Source organism: Puma concolor, unplaced genomic scaffold, assembly GCF_028749965.1.
Source record: "Puma concolor isolate L17-30 unplaced genomic scaffold, mPumCon1.1.hap2 unalloc_scaffold_5, whole genome shotgun sequence".
Taxonomy (NCBI): Eukaryota; Metazoa; Chordata; class Mammalia; order Carnivora; family Felidae; genus Puma; species Puma concolor.
The window spans coordinates 191,973-211,627 of record NW_028240258.1 but is presented as its reverse complement, the minus strand read 5'-3'; the positions used below and the strand labels follow the sequence as shown (position 1 = coordinate 211,627).

The window sequence follows — 19,655 nt, the reverse complement described above, 5'->3', positions numbered from 1 at the left end:
CTACCGGTTTTTAGCTTTCTTACCATACAGCTTTGGTTTTAGCTGTCTCTTTTCCATAAATCAATTACCCATCCTGTTGGTTGTTCCTCTTACCGGGACCTGGTGGCAACTCAGTTGCCATTACCTTTACTTTCTTTCTCCATGGATTTATTTAATTTGTACAGTTGTATTGCCATCTTGGTGGATTTCCTGAAGAGCATATGTAAGTTACCGAATGCACTATGTTGAACTAGAAGAATCAACAGAGGTTGTTTCCTTGTTTCAGAAGTCTTTTTCGCCCCCACCCAGTCTTTTCTCCACAGAAATGTGTTACATATCCTTGGGGAAACCATGCATGGTCATGACATATGTTTTTAAATATAATATTCTAGGGCTGCAAGTAGGACTTTAATTGGTATACAGTATATCAATTTTTCTTTATTTCTTTCCTCCAGATGGAAAGACTTCAGAAAAATTTCCAGAATTTCTACTTAAGCAAACACAGTGGCCGGAAACTTCAGTGGCAGTCCACTCTTGGACGTTGTGTTCTTAGAGCTGAATTTAAAAAGGCAAGCAAATGATCTTTAAGATAGCATTTTACTTAGACTTGTAAGTTATAACAATTTTACCTTGATAAAGAATATTTACTTTAAATTTTATTTATTTTGAGAGAGAGAGACAGAGAGAGAGAGAGAAAGACAGAGAGAGAGAGAGAGAGAGAGAGAGAGAGAGAGAGAGAGAGAGAGAGAGCACGAATGGGAAGAGGGGCAGAGGATAAGAGGAGGAGAGAGAATCCCAAGCAGGCTCTTTGCTTTCAATGCAGAGCTAGATGTGGGTCTCTGTCCTACAAACAGTGAGATCATGAGTCAGATGACACTTAACCAACCGAACCACCCATGGTCCCTGATAAAATATATTTTTAATATATACTTTATGGAGAAAGCTCATTTGTTGAATAATGGTGCGTTTATGTATTAGGAGTATGCTGACAGATCAATCATTTGTGTATAAGTGAATTTTTAAAACATAGTACTTGCCATTTTTATCTCTGTGATACCAGTGCACATTGTTTGATCTCTGATGTCTCAAAATCCCAATCAGTCATCATTAGAGCCCTGGGATGTTAACCACCCAGGACTCACATAGCTAATGGAACCATGCACTGAGTTTGAGGCAATGGTGTGATGTTGTTATGACATAGTTGAGTGAACTGTTTTATTAAAACTATTTCTCAAGATTAAAAAAAAAAAAAAGATCAGTACAAAAGCTCCTGGGTTGTGTGGAATGGAGAAACACAGTAACATTCTGATGCAATGGCATAAATGAAGCACAGAAGAAAAATGTAGACTGATATCCCAGAGATCATTTCTTGATGTCTAGTGTGTAAGGAGCTGTTGGGATATAATAGGCGATGAACTCCCTTTGTGTCTAGTGGCATCCATTGTTGGAACTTCTGAAATAATGACAGAGGAATTGGCTGGATGTCTCCTCGTATCCAGCACCTTTGACTCTTACCCTGTGTTGTAGGTTGAAAATTGGGCCCCAAAGATAAGTCCGTAAACTGACTATGCTTTGGAACTAACGTTTCTATATTGTGAAGAAGGTTTTTGCAGATGTGATGAAAGACCTTGAGATGAGGAACTCATCCTGGATTATATGATGGGCCCTAAATTCCATATCAACTTTCCTTATGAGAGAGAGGCTTGGCAAGCTTATACACAGAAATCCACATACAGGGTGCCCGCCCCTTTGCCCCGCCCCACCCCCCCCCCCCCGAGACAGAGAGACAGAGAAAAGAGAAAGATAAGGGTGATGTAAAGATAGAACCTGAGGCTAGAAGATACTCTGAACCCTCTGAAGAGACTAGAGTCCTGCTACACCTTGATTCTTCCCCAAGGATGCTGATGTGAATTTCTGGCCTTCACACTTGGAGAGAATACATATTTGTGTCTTTTTAAACCACGATGTGTGTGGTAAGTTGTTACAGCAGCCACAAGAAGTTATACATCCTCATATGCACTTTACTGTGTGACTTAGTTTTTTCATAGATGCCCCAGGCACTGACAATCTATACATAAGTGTGTCCAACATGTTTTAGTCAGCATTCAAAGAAGAGACTGAACCTGTTCCTTAGTGTCGAACTTCAGTATGGCGCCTCAGTGATCCAAGTATTAATGGATGAGAAAAGAGGTTTTGTTTTTAATTCTGCCTCTGCCAGTTTGGGGGTGGCCTTGCTGAAAGGTAATAACTAAAGTTTGATACGAGCAGAGGGAAAGAAAAACATGTTTATGTTTATGTTCCCGAAGCAATGACAATTAGATGCTTCTGGTTCTCTAGAATAACGTGAGATTCACTTGATTCCCCCAAGGTAAAGTTGGGCCGAAATGATTTAAATCCTCAGGCTACACCTGAGTATTTAATATTACTGGAGGAATTGAAGCAAGATAATAACTAATCATAACTAATTTTTCATGTATATGTGTGAATTCTTTATTACTTTTGGCCCTTAACACACGTGGAAAACTCAGTATATGCCAGTAGAACAAGTCAAATAGTACAGAGTTGTAGTTAAAAATAAAAAATAATCTCAGTCCTTTCACTTCAGAATCCTGAAATGAATAAACAAGTTTATATACAACCATGTTGTTTTATGTGACTTTGCAAACATGTAACACTTAGTTTTGTCTCATTTTACGATTATTTACCGAGATTACTAGTGTACATGTCACGCTGCTACTTCTTTTTATCCCTCTAATGTATTCATCATGAGCGTCTATGCTAATTAAACTATGAAGATACCATTTTTAATTGTTCTCTCTTATAATTCTTCTTAATATTTCAAATGATCTTCAGGGGTAGAAATCCCCAATTAGAGAACAGTAAGCGTTGTTTGTAATACAGTTGAAAAGGGAATCATGAAAGACTATATTTTCCTGAGTGTTTAAATGCCGATAATACCAGACAGAAACCGTTTTCTTGTGATTAGGCATGTATGTTTTGGCTTTGATTTTTGAGAGTGCACATTTTCTATTTCTTTTGAAGGTGACTTATTTTGAGAGAGATGGAGGAGAGAACAAGCAGGGGAGGGGCAGAGGGAGAGGGCAAGGGAGAGGGAGGGGGCGGGGAAGAGGATCTAAAGTGGGTTCTGTGGTGACAGCAGAGAGCCCAGTGCTGGGCTCACACTGATGTGCCACGGTGATGACTTCAGCATAAATCCGATGCCTGACTGTCTGAGCTACCCGGGCAATCCTGAGAAAGCATATTTTCAAAACAGCTCCTCTTTTCATGAGAAAGATTCTTTTTTAGAGAGAGGACAGAGAGAGAGTCAGAGACAGAGAGAGAAAGCGCAAGAAGGAGAAGGGCAGACAGAGAAGGAGGGAAAGAATCTTAAGCAGGCTCCATGCCCAGCAAAGAGCCTTATGTGGAGACTCATCTCCTAACCAACCTTGTGATCATGACCTGAGCCAAAATCAATAGTCGGATTCTTAATTGACTAGGCTACCCAGGTGCACCTCACCCCCTATTAAAAAAGATTCTAACGTAGACAACGCATACATTCTCTCTAGTTGAACAGGGTTAGATTCCTAGCAAAATTGAACAGAAGGTACAGGGTCCCTCGTTATGAACAACTCCAACCAGAGCAGTACATTTATTACAGTTGTTAGTATTCCATTGATGCATAATTATCTCTGAAATCCCATAGATTATTTTAGTGTTCAAGGCTGGCATTTTATGGGTTTGGACAAGGTATTATGACATGCATTATATAGACTAGTTTCAAGTCCCTAAAATTCCTCAGTGTTCCACTTGAATTCCACATGTATTTTTACTTTATAATTTTGTGAGTACATTATTTTTTTCAGAAGAGTTACATTTTCCCAGTAAAAAATGTAAATAATGGTTTTGTTCTGTTTTTGTTTTTGTCTTACATAGAAAATTACACACATTTGACTCTTTACTAGGAAAATACCTTTCATCACTGTAGAGCATTTTACATAATATTCTAATGATGTAACAGAATCAGCTCTTCTTAATTACTTTGGAAGTTCATGTAATCTTAACCAAATTTGTGAACTATATTGGTATCAATAAAACCTTAACATTTTTTTTTAAGTTCATCTGAAAGAATATGTATGAGTCGTAAACAGCGAAATTGTAAGAGCAATATGGAAAGTAGTTCTAGAGCCTATTTTTCATTTCCATGATATAAATAATGTCCCTTGGAATATGGTAAATACTATTCATTTTTTCTAGAAATTTCCTATAGAATTATTCATTGCACCATATCACTGTTGGCTCCAAGTACTTTTTTTTTTTCCAAAAATTTCTGAAGATGCCTTTCTCTAACATTTTGATTTGGGTTCCTAAGATTAAATCAAGTTACGATTGAGCTTTTTTTTTTTTCTTTTAAAACAATGAGAAATTAGAAGCTCTCAATAGGAAGCCATATTTGATAGGAGAAAAGAAGAATAGAGAAAATGAAGTATTTGAAAGAAAGATTAACAAAGAAGCAGTTGAATAAAAAATGTTCAGAATTGAATATGATTTATACATTGAAAAAGATTTACTCTGGTATTTTACTTTAAAAAAAAAAGATAAACTAGACCCCATCAAAGTACATTGTCATGAAATCTTAGATAAGAGACAAAGAAAAATTTGTAAAGCCTTGAGAGAGTGAGAAACTAAAACTCATAGAATGTATGACTGGAGGCTGCAAGGCATCTGATTGCTCAGTAGCAGGAACTTGAATATGATTACATTGTCTTCAATTCCTCTAAGGAAAATGATGTCCAGGTGCAATTTATGTGCTTAAGAAAATAATTATTCAGATATATACCTGAAACTGTCCTATATCAGGCACAAAAAGTCATAAAAATATAATTTCCATCTATTCTCTCTCTGGGAACTTTAGGAAATGTACTGCATCATAATGACCGATTATAAGACAGATGTCATAATACAGGAATGGACGTCCATCTGTGGAAACACAAAGGGAATCCATAGGGAGCCGATGTTCAGAGGGTGTTGGAAAGATCGCCTTCTAAAAGATTAAATAAATTCAGTTATGGCACTGTAGATAAAATGCAAATAACTTTCTGCATGGTTAGAGCTTTGTGAACACATTTTGCTTAGACTAGATCAAAGAATAAGTCTTAAGACTTAAATGATGTCTGTATACCTAGAGTATTACCTGTGTGGAATTAGTTACATTTTATATTTCAGAAGCAAGGATTTAGATTGTGATTATGGAGATGTTCCAGAATTTTAAGATTTCTGATTCTTATTGTTCTCCTGGAGACTGTTATCAAGGAGAAATAATTTTCATTGGAAAGTATTTGTTTCTCTCCCTGTCTCGGTGTAGGGCAGAGGTTGTTGCATATATAAGTCGTCGCATTACCTTCTTCAAAGTTTCATCCCAAGATAAGCAAGGGTTGGGATGAAAGGGAACTAGTGCAGTTTTTGATGGAACTCATACTTAGTATATCCATATCTGTGGAAATCTGCATTCAGTATAACGTGAATAATACATGATATTATTAATATATAATAATATGAAGATAGGTTATTAAAAATTGTTTCTACATCGTGGTTTGTTTGAATACATTTGAAAGGAAATAGTACCTTTCTTGAAAGCTTGATGATGCGTTGATATATGGAAAAGAAAAAACAATGAAAGCACATAAAATAAACATATAAAAAAGTTTAATCAGTATTTAGCAGTAAATGCAAATTATAGTTATAATCAGTTACAATCATGATCCTGACACATAATCACCATATGTTATTTTTTCAGCCATAAATATAATTTACCTGTTTCAATATATATTTACGTAGCTGTATAACTTTGAAATTTCATCATTTTCTTTGAGAGTGGTTTCTAAATTGTGTAAGATTCACGTGCCACAAAAGCTGGCTCTATTCCTGCTTTGGACCAAAGTCTGAAGACCATGGAAAAACATTAGAGAGAAAGATACCACTGGAGAATGGGGGATAAAAGGGAATGGAGAAGACCGAGGTAACAAAAAGTAAAGGCCTTTGTGGCTTCTGGGTGGCTCAGTTGGTTAAACGCCTGACTTTGGCTCAGGTCATGATCTCACAGTTTGTGAGTTCAAACCCCACGTTGGGCTCTGTGGTGACAGCTCAAAGCCTGGAGCCTGCTTCCGATTCTCTGTCTCTGTCTGTGCCCCTCCCCCTCTTGCGCATGCACTTGCTCTCTCTCAAAAATTATAAAACATAAAAAATTGTTTAACATAGAGGGCTTAAAGTTGGAGGAATGGAAATATCTGAATTTGAAGCAGGAAGAAAAGAAAATTGGTGGGGAAAAATGGAGGAAATCAAGATATAATAAATAAGCTGGCCGTTGAAACCAGTTAAAGTTTATAGTCTGACATCTAACTGTAGAGTTAAATGTTGACTATGGGCTTCTCCTTTGTGGCTTTTATTATGTTGAGGTATGTTCCCCCTCAGCCCACTTTGTTAAAAGTTCTGTCAGGAATGGATGTTAACTACTTTCAAGTGCTTTTTTTTTTTCCCCCCCAACTGTTAGAGATGATCATGTGATTTGCATCTTTGATTCTGTTAATGTGATGTGTGACACTGATCGATTTCCATATGTTGACTCCTCTTTGCAATCCAGAGATGAATCCTAAATCTTTTTAAGAAGCTGTTAAAAATTCAGTTACCTGGTATTTAGCTGAGAAATTTTGCACATATATTCAAGGGCTATTGGCCTGTAACTTTCTTGTTATTATAAAGGTAATAACGTTGGCCTAGTGAAATGAGTTTGGTAATGTTTCCTCATCTTCAGTTCTTTTGAGAAGATGAGAGTTTGAGTTTGAGAAGTTTGAGAATAATTGGCACTAATTCTTTGGGTAGTTTTCCTCTTGTGAAGTCGTTCGGTTTTGGATTTTCTTTGTAGATAGGTTTTTGGTTACCTATTCACTGTCCTTACCACTAGTTCGGTCTGTTCAAGTTTTTGTTGCTTTATGTTTCTTTGATGGTAAGCTGTATGTTTCTAGAAATTCAGTTGATTCTTACAGGTCGTCCAATGTCTTGGTGTATGATTGTTCATAGATGTCTCTGTGATTCTTTGTATTTCTGTGGTATCTGTTGCAGTGTCTTCTCTATAATTTTGTGTTCTCTCTCTTTCTTTGTTAGTGTATAAGAGGTTTGTCACTTTTACTTTTTCAAAGAACCAGCTTTTTGTTTTGCTGATGTTACTTAATTTTTTTTTTTTCATTCTCTTTCATGTATTTCTGCTCTGATATCCATTATATCCTGCTAACTTGGTCTTAGTTTTGGTTTTTCTGCTTTCTTCCAGTGTAATATTAGGTTAAGTTGAGATCCTACTTTTTCTTAATGTAGACATTTATGGCCATTAAGTTCCCTCTAACTTCTGTTTTAGGTACAGCCCTTTTAGTTTTGTTACATTTGTTTCCACTATCATTTGTCTCAAGTCATTTAAAAATGTCTCTCTCCTTTTTAGTTTGTAATCCATTAGTTAGGCAGGGTTGTGTCATTCAACTCCCATGTATTTGTGAATTTTTCTTTTGCCACTGATTTCTAATTTGATACCATTGTGGTCAGAAAAGAGACTTGATATAATTTGTGTCTTTTTGCAGTTTTAGAATTATTTTTATGGCATGCGTGATCGGTCCTAGAAAAGATTCTTTGTATGCTTAACTCAGTAGTTTTGTTTTGTTTTGTTTTGTTTTGTTTTTCAAATCTGTCTCCTAATTGATTTTCTGTCTGGATGAACTCTCTGTTTTGGAAACAATGTATGAAAAGAAAGTTCTTAACTATTACTGTGTTGTACTTATTTCTCCTTTTAGTTCTGTCACTATTTGCTTAATAGACTTAGATGTTCCAGTGTTGACTGCATATATATTTTAAACTGTTACATTCTTGACTGATTGGCCCATCGTTGTATAGCATTTTGTCTCTCTGTCCATTTTTGGCCTAACGTGTATTTTGTCTAAAATAAATAGAGCTACCCTGCTTTCTTTTGGTCACCATTTGCTTGAAATATGTTTTTATGTCTTTTATCTCTCATTCTGTATATGCTCTGAAAGCTAAAATGTATTTTGGTATCCAGCATATCATTGGATCTTATTTTTTCGCCTCTCTGTTATTATTGATTATACATTGTATTGATTATATTGTTTATATATTGATTATAATTACTGCTAGTTTGGAGACTTAGTTTTTTAAGTAAGTGTAAAGTAATTAGTGATTGATAAGGACTTATTATTGCCATTTTATTGTTTTCCAAATGTTTTACAGATCTTTCATTCTTTACTTTCCTTCTTGCATGCCCTTTGTGTTTGATAAAGTCTTTTAGTGGTGCTTTCATTCCTTATCCTAATGCCTTATCTATCTGCTACATATTTTTCCTTGGTGGTCACCATGTGGTGTTTAACACTGTGTATTAAACTGATAACATATTGATAGCATATGATAATTTTATACTTTTAGGTCTCTCCCCTCACATTTGGATTATTAATAGGTACAATTTACATGTGTATTCAATGGAACAAATTAATACATCTTTATTATTTTTAATATTCAGGTTTGTGAACTTTGTTTTAGAATGTTAAATTAAGCACTGTCATTACAATAGTAGAGGATTTTCTTTGGTAAAGTAGTTTCAATTACCAGGACATATCGTAAATTCTTACATTTTTATGGTATTAATTGGCATGGTTTTATTTGGGATTGAAGAACACCATTTAGAATTTCATATAACGTAGATGCAGTGGTGATGAACCACTTCTGCTTTTGTTCAGGAAGATCTTTATGTCCTCCTTATTAAAAGGAATAACTTTGCTAATAATAGCATTTTGGTTGAAAGTTTATTTCAGTACTTTGTGTATATCATGCCACTCTCTCCTGGCTTGCAAAATTTTGGTGATAATTCTCGTATTCCTTTTTGGGCTCATTTAGATATTATGAGTTATTTTTCTCTTGTTGGTTTCAAAAGTCTCTTTATTTTTGAAATTTGATAATGTAACTCTAATGAATCTTACTATAGTCCTTAAAAGGTTCAACCTATTTGGGATACTTTGGGTCTGGATGTACAGATCTCTTGCACAGTGTAGGAAGTTTTCAGCTCGTATTACTTAAATATACTTTCTGTCCCCGTGTCTTTCTCCTCTCTTTCTGGGATTCCTATAATCCTAGATCATTGATTCTTTATTCTGTGTGATGAGATGGCTGTTGAAGCTCTAATCTGAATAATTCAATCAGTCATTGTGTTATTCCACTGGAGAGTTTGTTTTCTCTCTTTAATGGTTTCTATATTTTTGTGGAACATATGTGTTTCATGTATTGTTTTCTTAATTTTCTTTTGTTGTCTTGCAGGATGTTTTTGTAGTTCAGTGAACTTCTCTAATAGTGCAGGATTATTCTGAATTCTTTGTCTTAGAGTTCATTTCTTTCACATCAGTTATTGGAGCTTTGTTTAGTAGCCTTTCATGGTGTAATGTTCACTGTATTATTCATAATTCTTGATTCCTTGAATTACTGTCTACACATTTGAGTAAGCAGTTTCCTCTTACAGACTCCACCGGTTTGTTTTGGCATGGGAAGACCCTCAGCTTTGGCATGGGAAGACCAGGCAGCTCAGCTAGGTGTACTGAAAACTTCAGCTGTTAGCATATATGGGCAAAAAGGCTCAGTATTGGGAAATTAGTAGGACACGGACCGTGCTCTGAGAATGATGGGAATGTATAGTGGTACACACCATGGAAAACATTATGAGATCATAGAGTATTTTTTTCTTTTTTTAATTAAAAATTTTTTAATTATTTTTTTTTAATTTTTAAATTTTCCTTGAATCAAAGTAAGTTAACCTATAATGTAATAATGATTTCAGGAGTAGAATTTAGTGATCCATCAATTAATATTACTGTAAGTGCTCATCCCAACAAGTGTGCTCCTCATTTCCCATCACCCATTTGGATCATTCCCCCAAACAACACCCCTCCAGCAACCCTCAGTTTGGTTCTCTGTATCTGAGAGTCTCTTATGGTTTGCCTCCGTGTTTTTATCTTATTTTTCTTTTTCCTTCTCTATGTTTCCTTGTTTTGTTTCACATGTAAGTGAAATCATACAATATTTATCTTTCTCTGACTGACTTATTTAGCTTAACATAATACACACCAGTTGCATCCCAGTTGTGGCAAATGGCAAGATTTCATTCTTTTTTCTGCATCACAAAGGAGTGTTCCATTGTGTGTGTGTGTGTGTGTGTGTGTACATATGTATACATATATACCAAGTCTGTTTTAATGTTTATCACTTGATGGACATTTGGGCTCCTTCCATAATTTGGCTATTGTTGAAAGCACTGTTCTAAACATTGTGGCTCACATGCTCCTTGAGATCAGCATTTTTGTGTCCTTTGGATAAATACCCAGTAGTGAAGTTGCTGGGTTGTAGGGTAATTCTATTTTTATTTATTTGAGGAACCTCCATACTGTTTTACAGAGTGGCTACACCAGTTTGTATTCCCACCATCAGTGCAAAAAGCTTCCCCTTTCTCTGCATCCTCACCTACATCTGTTGTTTCCTGAGTTGTCCATTTTAGCCATTCTGATAGGTGAGATGGTATCTCAGTGTGGTTTTGATTTGTATTTCCCTGATGATGAGTGTTGTGGAATGTTTTTTTCATGTGTGTTGTCCATCTGGGTGTTTTCTTTAAAAAAGTGTCCATTCATGTCTTTTGTCCATTTCTTTATTGGATTATGTGTTTTTGAGTTTGATAATTTCTTTATAGATTTTGGATACTGTCTCTTTATCTGATATGTCATCTGCAACTATCCCCCCATTCTGTGGGTTGCCTCTTTCAAAACTGATTATTTATGTATCTTGAGAGAGGGTGGAGAGAGAAAGAGCAGAGAAGGGGCAGAGAAAGAGAGGAGGGGGTCCCAAGCCGGCTCCATGCTGTCAGCACAGAGCCCAATTTGGGGCTTGATCTCACAAACCAATTGCAAGATCATGACCTGTGCTGAAACCAGCAGGAGGATGCTTAACCATCTGAGCCACCCAGGTGTTCACCCTGCCATTAGTTGCCTTTTAATTTTGGTGATTGTTTACTTTGCTGCGCAGAAGGCTTTTATCTTGATGAGGTCCCAGTAGTTCATTTTTGCTTTTATTTCCCTTGCCTCTGGCAATGACCAGTAAGAAGTTTCTGCAGCCAAACAAAAGGGGGGTTGTTTCCTATTTTCTCCTCTAGGATTTTGATGGTTTCCTGTCTTACATTTGGGTGTCTCATCCAGTTTGAATTCATTTTTGTGTGTGGTATGAGAACATGGTGTAGGCTCATTGTTCTCCATGTCACTGTCCAGTTTTCCAGTCACCATTTGCTTAAGACACTGTCTTTTTACTTCGGATATTCTCTCCTGCTTTACCAAAGATCAGTAGGCCATAACATTTGTAGGTTGATTTATGGGTTCTCTATTTTTTTAAGTATGAAATGTATTGTCAAATTGGTTTCCATACAACACCCAGTGTTCATCCCAACAGGTGTACTCCTCAATACCCATCACCTACCCTTCCCTCCCTCCCACCCCCCATCAACTCTCAGTTTGTTCGCAGTTTTTAAGAGTCTCTTATGGTTTGGCTCCCTCTGTCTCTACTTTTTTTTTCCTTCCCTCCCCCATGGTCTTCTGTAAGTTTCTCAGGATCCACATAAGAGTGGAAACATATGGTATCTGTCTTTCTCCGTATGGCTTATTTCACTTACCATGACACTGTTCAGTTCCATCCATGTTGCTACAAAAGGCCATATGTCATTCTTTCTCATTGCCATGTAGTATTCCATTGTGTGTATAAACCACATCTTCTTTATCCATTCATAAGTTGATGGGCGTTTAGGCTCTTTCCATAATTGGACTATTGTTGAAAGTGCTACTATAAACATTGGGGTACAATTGCCCCTATGCATCAGCACTCCTGTATCCCTTGGGTAGATTCCTAGCAGTGCTATTGCTGGGTCATGGGGTAGATCTATTTTTAATTTTGTGAGGAACCTCCACACTGTTTTCCAGAGTGGCTGCCACCAGTTTGTAGGCAACAGTGCAAGAGGGTTCCCGTTTTTCCACATCCTCTCCAGCATCTGTAGTATCCTGAGCTGTTCATTTTGGCCAGTCTGACTAGCATGAGGTGGTATCTCAGTGTAGTTTTGATTTGTATTTCCTTGATGAGGAGCAACGTTGAGCATCTTTTCATGTGCCTGTTGGCTATCTGGATGTCTTCTTTGGAGAGGTGTCTTATTCATGTTTTCTTCCCATTTCTTCACTGTATTATTTGTTTTTCGGGTGTGGAGTTTGGGGAGTTCTTTATAGATTTTGGATACTGACCCTTTGTCTGATATATCATGTGCCAATAATCTTTTCCCGTTCCGTTGGTTGCCTTTTAGTTTCATTGATTGTTTCCTTTGCTGTGCAGAAGCCTTTTATCTTCATGAGGTCCCAATAGTTCATTTTTGCTTTTAATTCCCTTGCCTTTGGGGGTGTGTCAAGTAAGAAATTGCTGCGGCTGAGGTCAGAGAGGTTTTTTTTTCCTGCTTTCTTCTCCAGGATTTTGATGGTTTCCTGTCTCCCATTCAGGTCCTTTATCCATTTTGAGTTTATTTGGGGGAGTGGAGTAAGAAACAGGTCTAGTTTCATTCTTCTGCGTGTTGCTGTCCAGTTCTCCCAGCAGCATTTGTTAAAGAGACGGTCTTTTTTCCATTGGATCTTCTTTCCTGCTTTGTCAAAGATTAGTTGGCCACACTTTTGTGAGTCCAGTTCTGAAATCTATATCCTATTCCATTAGTCCATGTGTCTGCTTTTGTGCCACTACCACACTGTCTTGATGATTATAGCCTTGTAGTAGAGGCTAACGTCTGGGATTGTGATGCCTCCCACTTTGGTCTTCTTATTCAGTATTACTTTGGCTATTTGGGGTCATTTGTGGTTCCATACATTTTTAGGATCCTTTGTTCTAGCTTTGAGAAGAATGCTGGGGCCATTTTGATTGGGATTGCTTTGAATGTGTAGATTGCTTTGGGTAGTATTGACATTTTAACAATATTTATTATTCCAATCCATGAGCATGGAATGTTTTTCCATTTCTTTGTATCTTCTTCAATTCCCTTCATAAGCTTTCTATAGTTTTCAGCATACAGATCTTTTACATCTTTGGTTAGGTTTATTCCTCGGTATTTTATGCTTCTTGGTGCAGTTGTGAATGGGATCAGTATCTTTATTTGTCGTTCTGTTGCTTCATTACTAGTGTATTAGAATGCAACTGATTTCTGCACATTAATTATGTATCCTGCAGCTTTGTTGAATTCATGTATCAGTTCTAATAGACTTTTGATGGAGTCTCCCGGTTTTCCATGTAGAATATAATGTCATTTGCAAAAAGTGAAAGCTTCACTTCATCTTTGCCAATTTTGATGCCTTTGATTTCCTTTTGTTGTCTGATTGCTGATGCTACAGCTTCCAACACTGTGTTGAACAACAGCGGTGAGAGTGAACATCTGTGTTGTGTTCCTGATCCCAGGGGGAGAGCTCTCAGTGTTTCCCCACTGAGAATGATATCAGCTTAGGGCTTTTCATAAATGGCTTTTATGAAGTTTTAAGTATGTTCCTTCTATCCCAACTTTTCCGATGGTTTGTATTAAGAAAGGATGCTGAATTTTCTCAAATGCTTTTTCCGCATCGAATGACAGGATCATATGGTCCTTTCCTTTTCTTTTTCTTTTTCTTTTTCTTTTTCTTTTTCTTTTTCTTTTTCTTTTTCTTTTTCTTTTTCTTTTTCTTTCTTTTTCTTTTTCTTTTTCTTTCCTTTTCTATTATTAATGTGATGTATCACATTGATTGACTTGAGAATGTTGAACCAGCCCTGCAGCCCAGGAATGAATCCCACTTGATCATGGTGAATAATCCTTTTAAATGCTGTTGAATTTGATTTGCTGGTATCTTGTTGAATAATCCTTTTAAATGCTGTTGAATTCAAATTGCTGGTGTCCATATTCATCAGGGATATTGGCCTAGTGTTCTCTCTTTTTGCTTGGTCTCTGTGTGGTTTAGGAAACAAAGTAATGCTGGCTTCCTAGAATAAGTCTGAAAGTTTTCCTTCCCTTTCTGTTTTTTGGAAAAGCTTGAGAAGGAAAGGTATTTTCTCTGCCTTAAATGTCTGGTGGAGTTCCCCAGGGAAGCCATCTGGTCCAGGACTCTTACTTGTTGGGAGATTTTTGATGACTGATTCAGTTTCTTCACTGTTTATGGGTCCGTTTGTGTTTCTTCCTGTTTGAGTTTTGGAAGTGTATGGGTGCTTAGGAATTTGTCCATTTCTTCCAGGTTGTCCAGTTTGTTGGCATATAATTTGTCATAGTATTCCCTGATAACGGCTTGTATTTCTGAGGGATTGGTTGTCATAATTCCATTTTCATTCATGATTTTATCTATTTGGGTCATCTCCCTTTTCTTTTTGAGAAGCCTGGCTAGAGGTTTATCAATTTTATTTTTTCAAAAACCAACTCTTGGTTGCCTTGATCTGCTCTACAGTTTTTTGAGATTCTATATTATTTATTTCTGCTCTGCTCTTTATTATTTCTCTTCTCCTGCGGGGTGACCTTGCTGTTCTGCTTCTAGTTCCTTTAGGTGTGCTGTTAGATTTTGTATTTGGGATTTTCTTGTTTCTTGACATAGGCCTGGATTGCAATGTATTTTCCTCTCAGGACTGCCTTTGCTGCATCCCAAAGCGCTTGGATTGTTGTATTTTCATTTTCATTTGTTTCCATATATTTTTCAGTTCCTTCTCTAATTGCCTGGTTGACCCATTGATTCTTTAGTAGGGTGTTCCTTGACCTCCATGCTTTTGGTGGTTTTCCAGACTTTTTCCTGGGGTTGATGTCAAGTTTCATAGCCTTGTGGTCTGAAAGTGTGCTTGGTATGGTCTCAATTCTTTTATACTTATTAAGGGCTGTTTTGTGACCCAGTATGTGCTCTGTCTTGGAGAATGTTCCATGTGCACTCGAGAAGAACGTATATTCTGTTGGTTTGGAATGCAGAGTTCTAACTATATCTGTCAAGTCTATCTGATCCAATGTATCATTCAGGACCCTTCTTTCTTTATTGATCCTGTGTCTAGATGATCTATCCATTGTTATAAGTGGAGTATTAAAGTCCCCTTCCATTACTGCATTCTTATCAATAAGGTTGCCTATGTTTGTGATTCATTGTTTTAGATATTTGGGGGCTCCAGAATTTGGTGCACAGACATTTAAAATTGTTAGCTCTTCCTGATGGATAGACCCTATAATTGTTATATAATGCCCCTCTTCATCTCGTTACAACCTTTAATTTAAAGTCTAGTTTGTCTGATATAAGTGTGGCTACTCCACCTTTCTTTTGACTTCTGGTACTAGGATAGTTCTCCATCTTTCAGTCTCATTTCAATCTGAAGGTGTCCTCAGGCCTAAAATGAGTCTCTTGTAGACAGCAAATAGATGGGTCTTTTTTTTTTTTATCCATTCTGATACCCTATGACTTTTGTTTGGAGCAAATAGTCCATTTACATTCAGTGTTACTATAGAAAGATAGCGTTTAGAGTCATTGTGATGTCTATAGTCTCATGCTTGTGGTGATGTCTCTGGTACTTTGTGGTCGTTGCAACATTTCACTTACAGAATCCCCCTTAGGCTCTCTTGTAGGGCTGGTTTAGTGGTGATGAATTCCTTCAGTTTTTGTTTGTTTGGGAAAGCCTTTCTCTCTCCTTCTATTCTGAATGACAGACTTGCTGGATAAAGGATTCTCGAGGGCATATTTTTTCTCTGCATCACATTGAAGATTTCCTGTCATTCCTTTCTGACCTTCCAAGTTTCAGTAGCTAAGTCTGCTACTAGTCTTATGGGTCTCCCTTTATATGTTAGAGTGTGTTTATCCCTAGCTGCACTCCGAATTTTCTCTTTATCCTTGTATTTGCCAGTTTCGCTATGGTATGTTGTGCAAAAGATCGATTCAAGCTACATCTGGAGAGAGTTCTCTGTGCCTCTTGGATTTCAATGCCTTTTTCTTTCCCCAGATAAGGGAAGTTCTCAGCTGTGATTTGTGCAAGTACATCTTCAGCCTCTTTTCTCTCTCTTCCTGTTCTGGAATTCCTATTATATGGATATTGGTACGTTTGATAGCATCACTTAGTTCTCTAATTCTCCCCTCATACTCCCGGATTTTTTTCTCTGTCTTTTTGTCAGCTTCCTCTTTTTCCATAATTTTGTCTTCTAATGCACCTATTCTCCCCTCTGCCTCTTCAATCCGGGCTGTGGTTGCCTCCATTTTATTTTGCACCTCATTTATAGCATTTTTTAGCTCCTCCTGACTATTTCTTAGTCCCTTGACCTCTGTAGCAATAGCTTCTCTGCTGTCGTCTATGCTGTTTTCAAGCCCAGTGGTTAATTTTATGACTATTACTCTAAATTCTTGTTCACTTATATAGCTTAAACTGGTTTTGATAAATTCGTTAGCTGTCGTTACTTCCTGGAGTCCTTTGAAGAGAGTCCTTCTGTTTTGTCATTTTGGATAGTCCCGGGAGTGGCACAGAACTGCAGGGCACTTCCCCTGTGTGCTGTGTGGAGTAACTTGTGTTGGTGGGCGGGGCCGCAGTCAGACCGGATGTCTGACCTCAGCCTGCCGCTGGGGTGACAGTCAGACTGGTGTGTACCTTACCTGCCCCTCTCCCAGGGGCAGGACTCACTGTGGGGTGGAGTGGCCCCTGTCTGGGCTACTTGCACACTGCCAGGTTTGTGGTGCTGCTTCAGTGGGATCTGGTGTATTAGCCGGGGTGGATCCGCAAGGTGCATGGGGCACGAGGGGCAGGCTTAGCTCGCTTTGCTGTCAGTGGTCTCCTGCGGGAGGCGCCTTGCAGCACTGGGAGGGAGGCAGGCAGACCCATCGGAGGGATGGATCCACCAAAGCACAGTGTTGGGCATCTGCGAGATGCAAGCAAGTTCGGTGACAGGAACTGGGTTCCCTTTGGGATTTCAGCTGGGGGGTGGGAGAGGGAGATGGCGCTTGCCAGCGCCCTTTGTTCCCATGCCGAGCTGAGCTCTGTCTTCAAGGGCTCAACACCTCTCCCTCCCAGTGTCCTCTCGCCCTCTCTGCTCTCCGAGAGCAGAGCTGTTGACTTTTAACATTCCAGATGTTAAGTGCCACTGGCTGTCAGAACTCACGTAGTCCAGCCCCTCCGCTTTTGTAATCCAGACTCGTGGATTCGTCTTGCCAGGCGGGCTGCCCTCCACTGCCCCGGCTCCTTCCCACCAGTCCGTGTAGTGCGCACCGCCTCTCTGCCCTTCCTACCCTTTTCCGTGGGCCTCTTGTCTACCCTTGGCTCTAGAGAGTCCAATCTGCTAGACTTCTGGTGGTTTTCTGGGTTATTTAAGCAGATGTGGGTAGAGTCTAAGCGATCAGCAGGTCGAGGTAAGCCCAGTGTCCTCCTACATCACCATCTTCCAGTTCTTCCATCTGGGCTCTCTGTTTTGTTCCATTGATCTGTGTGTGTCTGGTTTTGTGCCAGGACCATACTATCTTGACAATTACAACTATGTAATAAAGCTTGATGTCCAGAATTGTGATGCCTCCAGCTTTAGCTTTATTTTTTTACATTACTTTGGCTGTTTGAAGTCTTTCCTGGTTCCATACAAATTTTAGAATTGTTTGTTATAGCTCTGTGAAGTGTGCTGATACTACTTCAATGGGGACTTCTATGAATATGTAGATTGCTTTGGATAGAATTGACGTTGTAATAGCATTTTTTCTTCCAATCCATGAGCATGGAACCCTTTTCCATTTCTTTGTGTCTTCTTTAATTTCTTTCATAAAGTTTCTATAGTTTTAAAGATACAGATCTTTTACCTCTTCAGTTAATTTTATTCCTCGGTATTTTATGGTTTTTAGTGCAATTATAAATGGCCTTCCTTTATTTTTCTTTCTGCTGCTTCATTGTCGATGTGTGGTAATGCCATTGATTTCTGTCCATTGATTTTATATCTTACAGCTTTGCTGAATTCATGTGTCAGTGCTAACAGTTTTTTGGTGGAGTCTTTTGGATTTTTCCATGTAGAGTAAAAGAGTGAAGGTTTGAGTTCTTCCTTGCTGATTTTGACGCTTTTTATTTCCTTCTGTTGTCTGATTGATGAGGCTAGGACTTCCAACCCAGTGTTGAACAGCAGTAGTGAGAATGGACATTCCTGTCATGGTCTTGACTGTAGGGGGAAAGGTCTCGTTTTCCCCATTGAGGATATTAGTCTTTTATGATGTTGATATGTGTTCCTTTTATTTTTCCTTTCTTAAGGTTTTGTTTGTTTGTTTGTTTGTTTTTTGTTTTTTTGTCAACAAAGGGTGCTGTATTTTGTCAGATGCTTTTTCTGCACCTGTTTAAAGGATCATGTTGTTCCCATCATTCCTTTTATTAGTATGTTGTATCACGTTGCTTGATTTGCGAGTATGAAACCAATCCTGCAGCCCAGGAATAAATCCACTTGCTAGTGGGGAATAATTTTTTAAATCTGTTGTTGCATTTGGTTTTCTAGTATCTTGAGAATTTTTGCATCTATATTTACCAGGGAAATTGGTCTGTAGTTCTCCCTTTCCATGGGATGGTGTTTGTTTTTCTGTATCTTATTTCACTACAGTTAGGCTGTCAAGATCCATCTTTGTTGTCAGAAATGGCATAATTCTCTCTTTTTTATTGATAAATAATATCCCATTGTTTCTGTATTATTATTTTTTTAAACTCTATTTATATCTCTATATACTGATCTTACCTGTGTGTCGGTCATACCTGTCTTACCTGTCTGTGTAAGCTAATCTATCACGTTTTCTCTATACATTTTTCTGTTCATTGACACGTAAGTTGTTTCCATGTCATGGCTACCGTAGACAGTCCTGCAAACAGCAGGTGCACATATTTCTCTGATGTAGTGATTTTATTTTTTTCTTTCAACTATATCCTTAGAAGTGGAATTGCTGAATTGTATGTTAGTTCCATTTTTAATTTTATGACGAACTTCCCTTTTGGATTTTCTATTTCCCTAACTAATGATGTTTTATACAGTTTTCATGCAGTTGGTCATTCACATATCTTGTTTGGAAGAATGACTGTCCAGGCCCTATGCCTATTTTCATTTGGATTTATTTTGGATCTTTTTTTCCTGTTGAGTAGTTATGAGTACTGTATGTATTTGTATATTACTCCTTATTAGATAGACGGGTTTGCAAGTATTTCCTGCCATTCTATAGGTTACCTTTAATTTTCTTGAAATGAATAATGAATACATTTATTTACTTTCCTGCACAAAAACTTCCATTATGATCTGGTCTCACCTGTTTGTTTTTTGTTTATTTATTTCTGAAATTTATTTTAATTCAAGTTAGTTAAAATAGTATAGTATTGGTTTCAGGAGTAGAATTCAGTGAATGATCACTTACGTATCACACCCATAGCTCACCCTGACAGTTGCCACCTTTACTGCCCATCGTCTAGTTAGCCCATGCCCCCACCCTACTGCCCCCAACAAACAAACCCCCAGTTTGTTCTCTGTATTTAAGAGTCTCTTACGGTTTGTCTCCCTGTCTGTTTTGATCTTATTTTTCCTTCCCTTCCTCTGTGTTCATCCTTTGGGTTCG

The 19,655-nt window shown here is 37.8% G+C and overlaps 1 protein-coding gene across 5 annotated transcripts in view; it reads left to right on the top strand.

Moving 5' to 3' along the window:
• LOC147571150 (cullin-4B-like) overlaps positions 1-19,655 on the top strand; it is a 139,201-nt gene that overhangs the window by 83,553 nt on the left and 35,993 nt on the right. For all 5 annotated transcript variants that reach the window (XM_086696561.1, XM_086696560.1, XM_086696558.1 and 2 more), the window contains one exon: positions 435-548. In XM_086696561.1, coding sequence (XP_086552687.1) covers positions 435-548 — 114 coding nt within the window. The remainder of the gene's footprint in view (positions 1-434; positions 549-19,655) is intronic.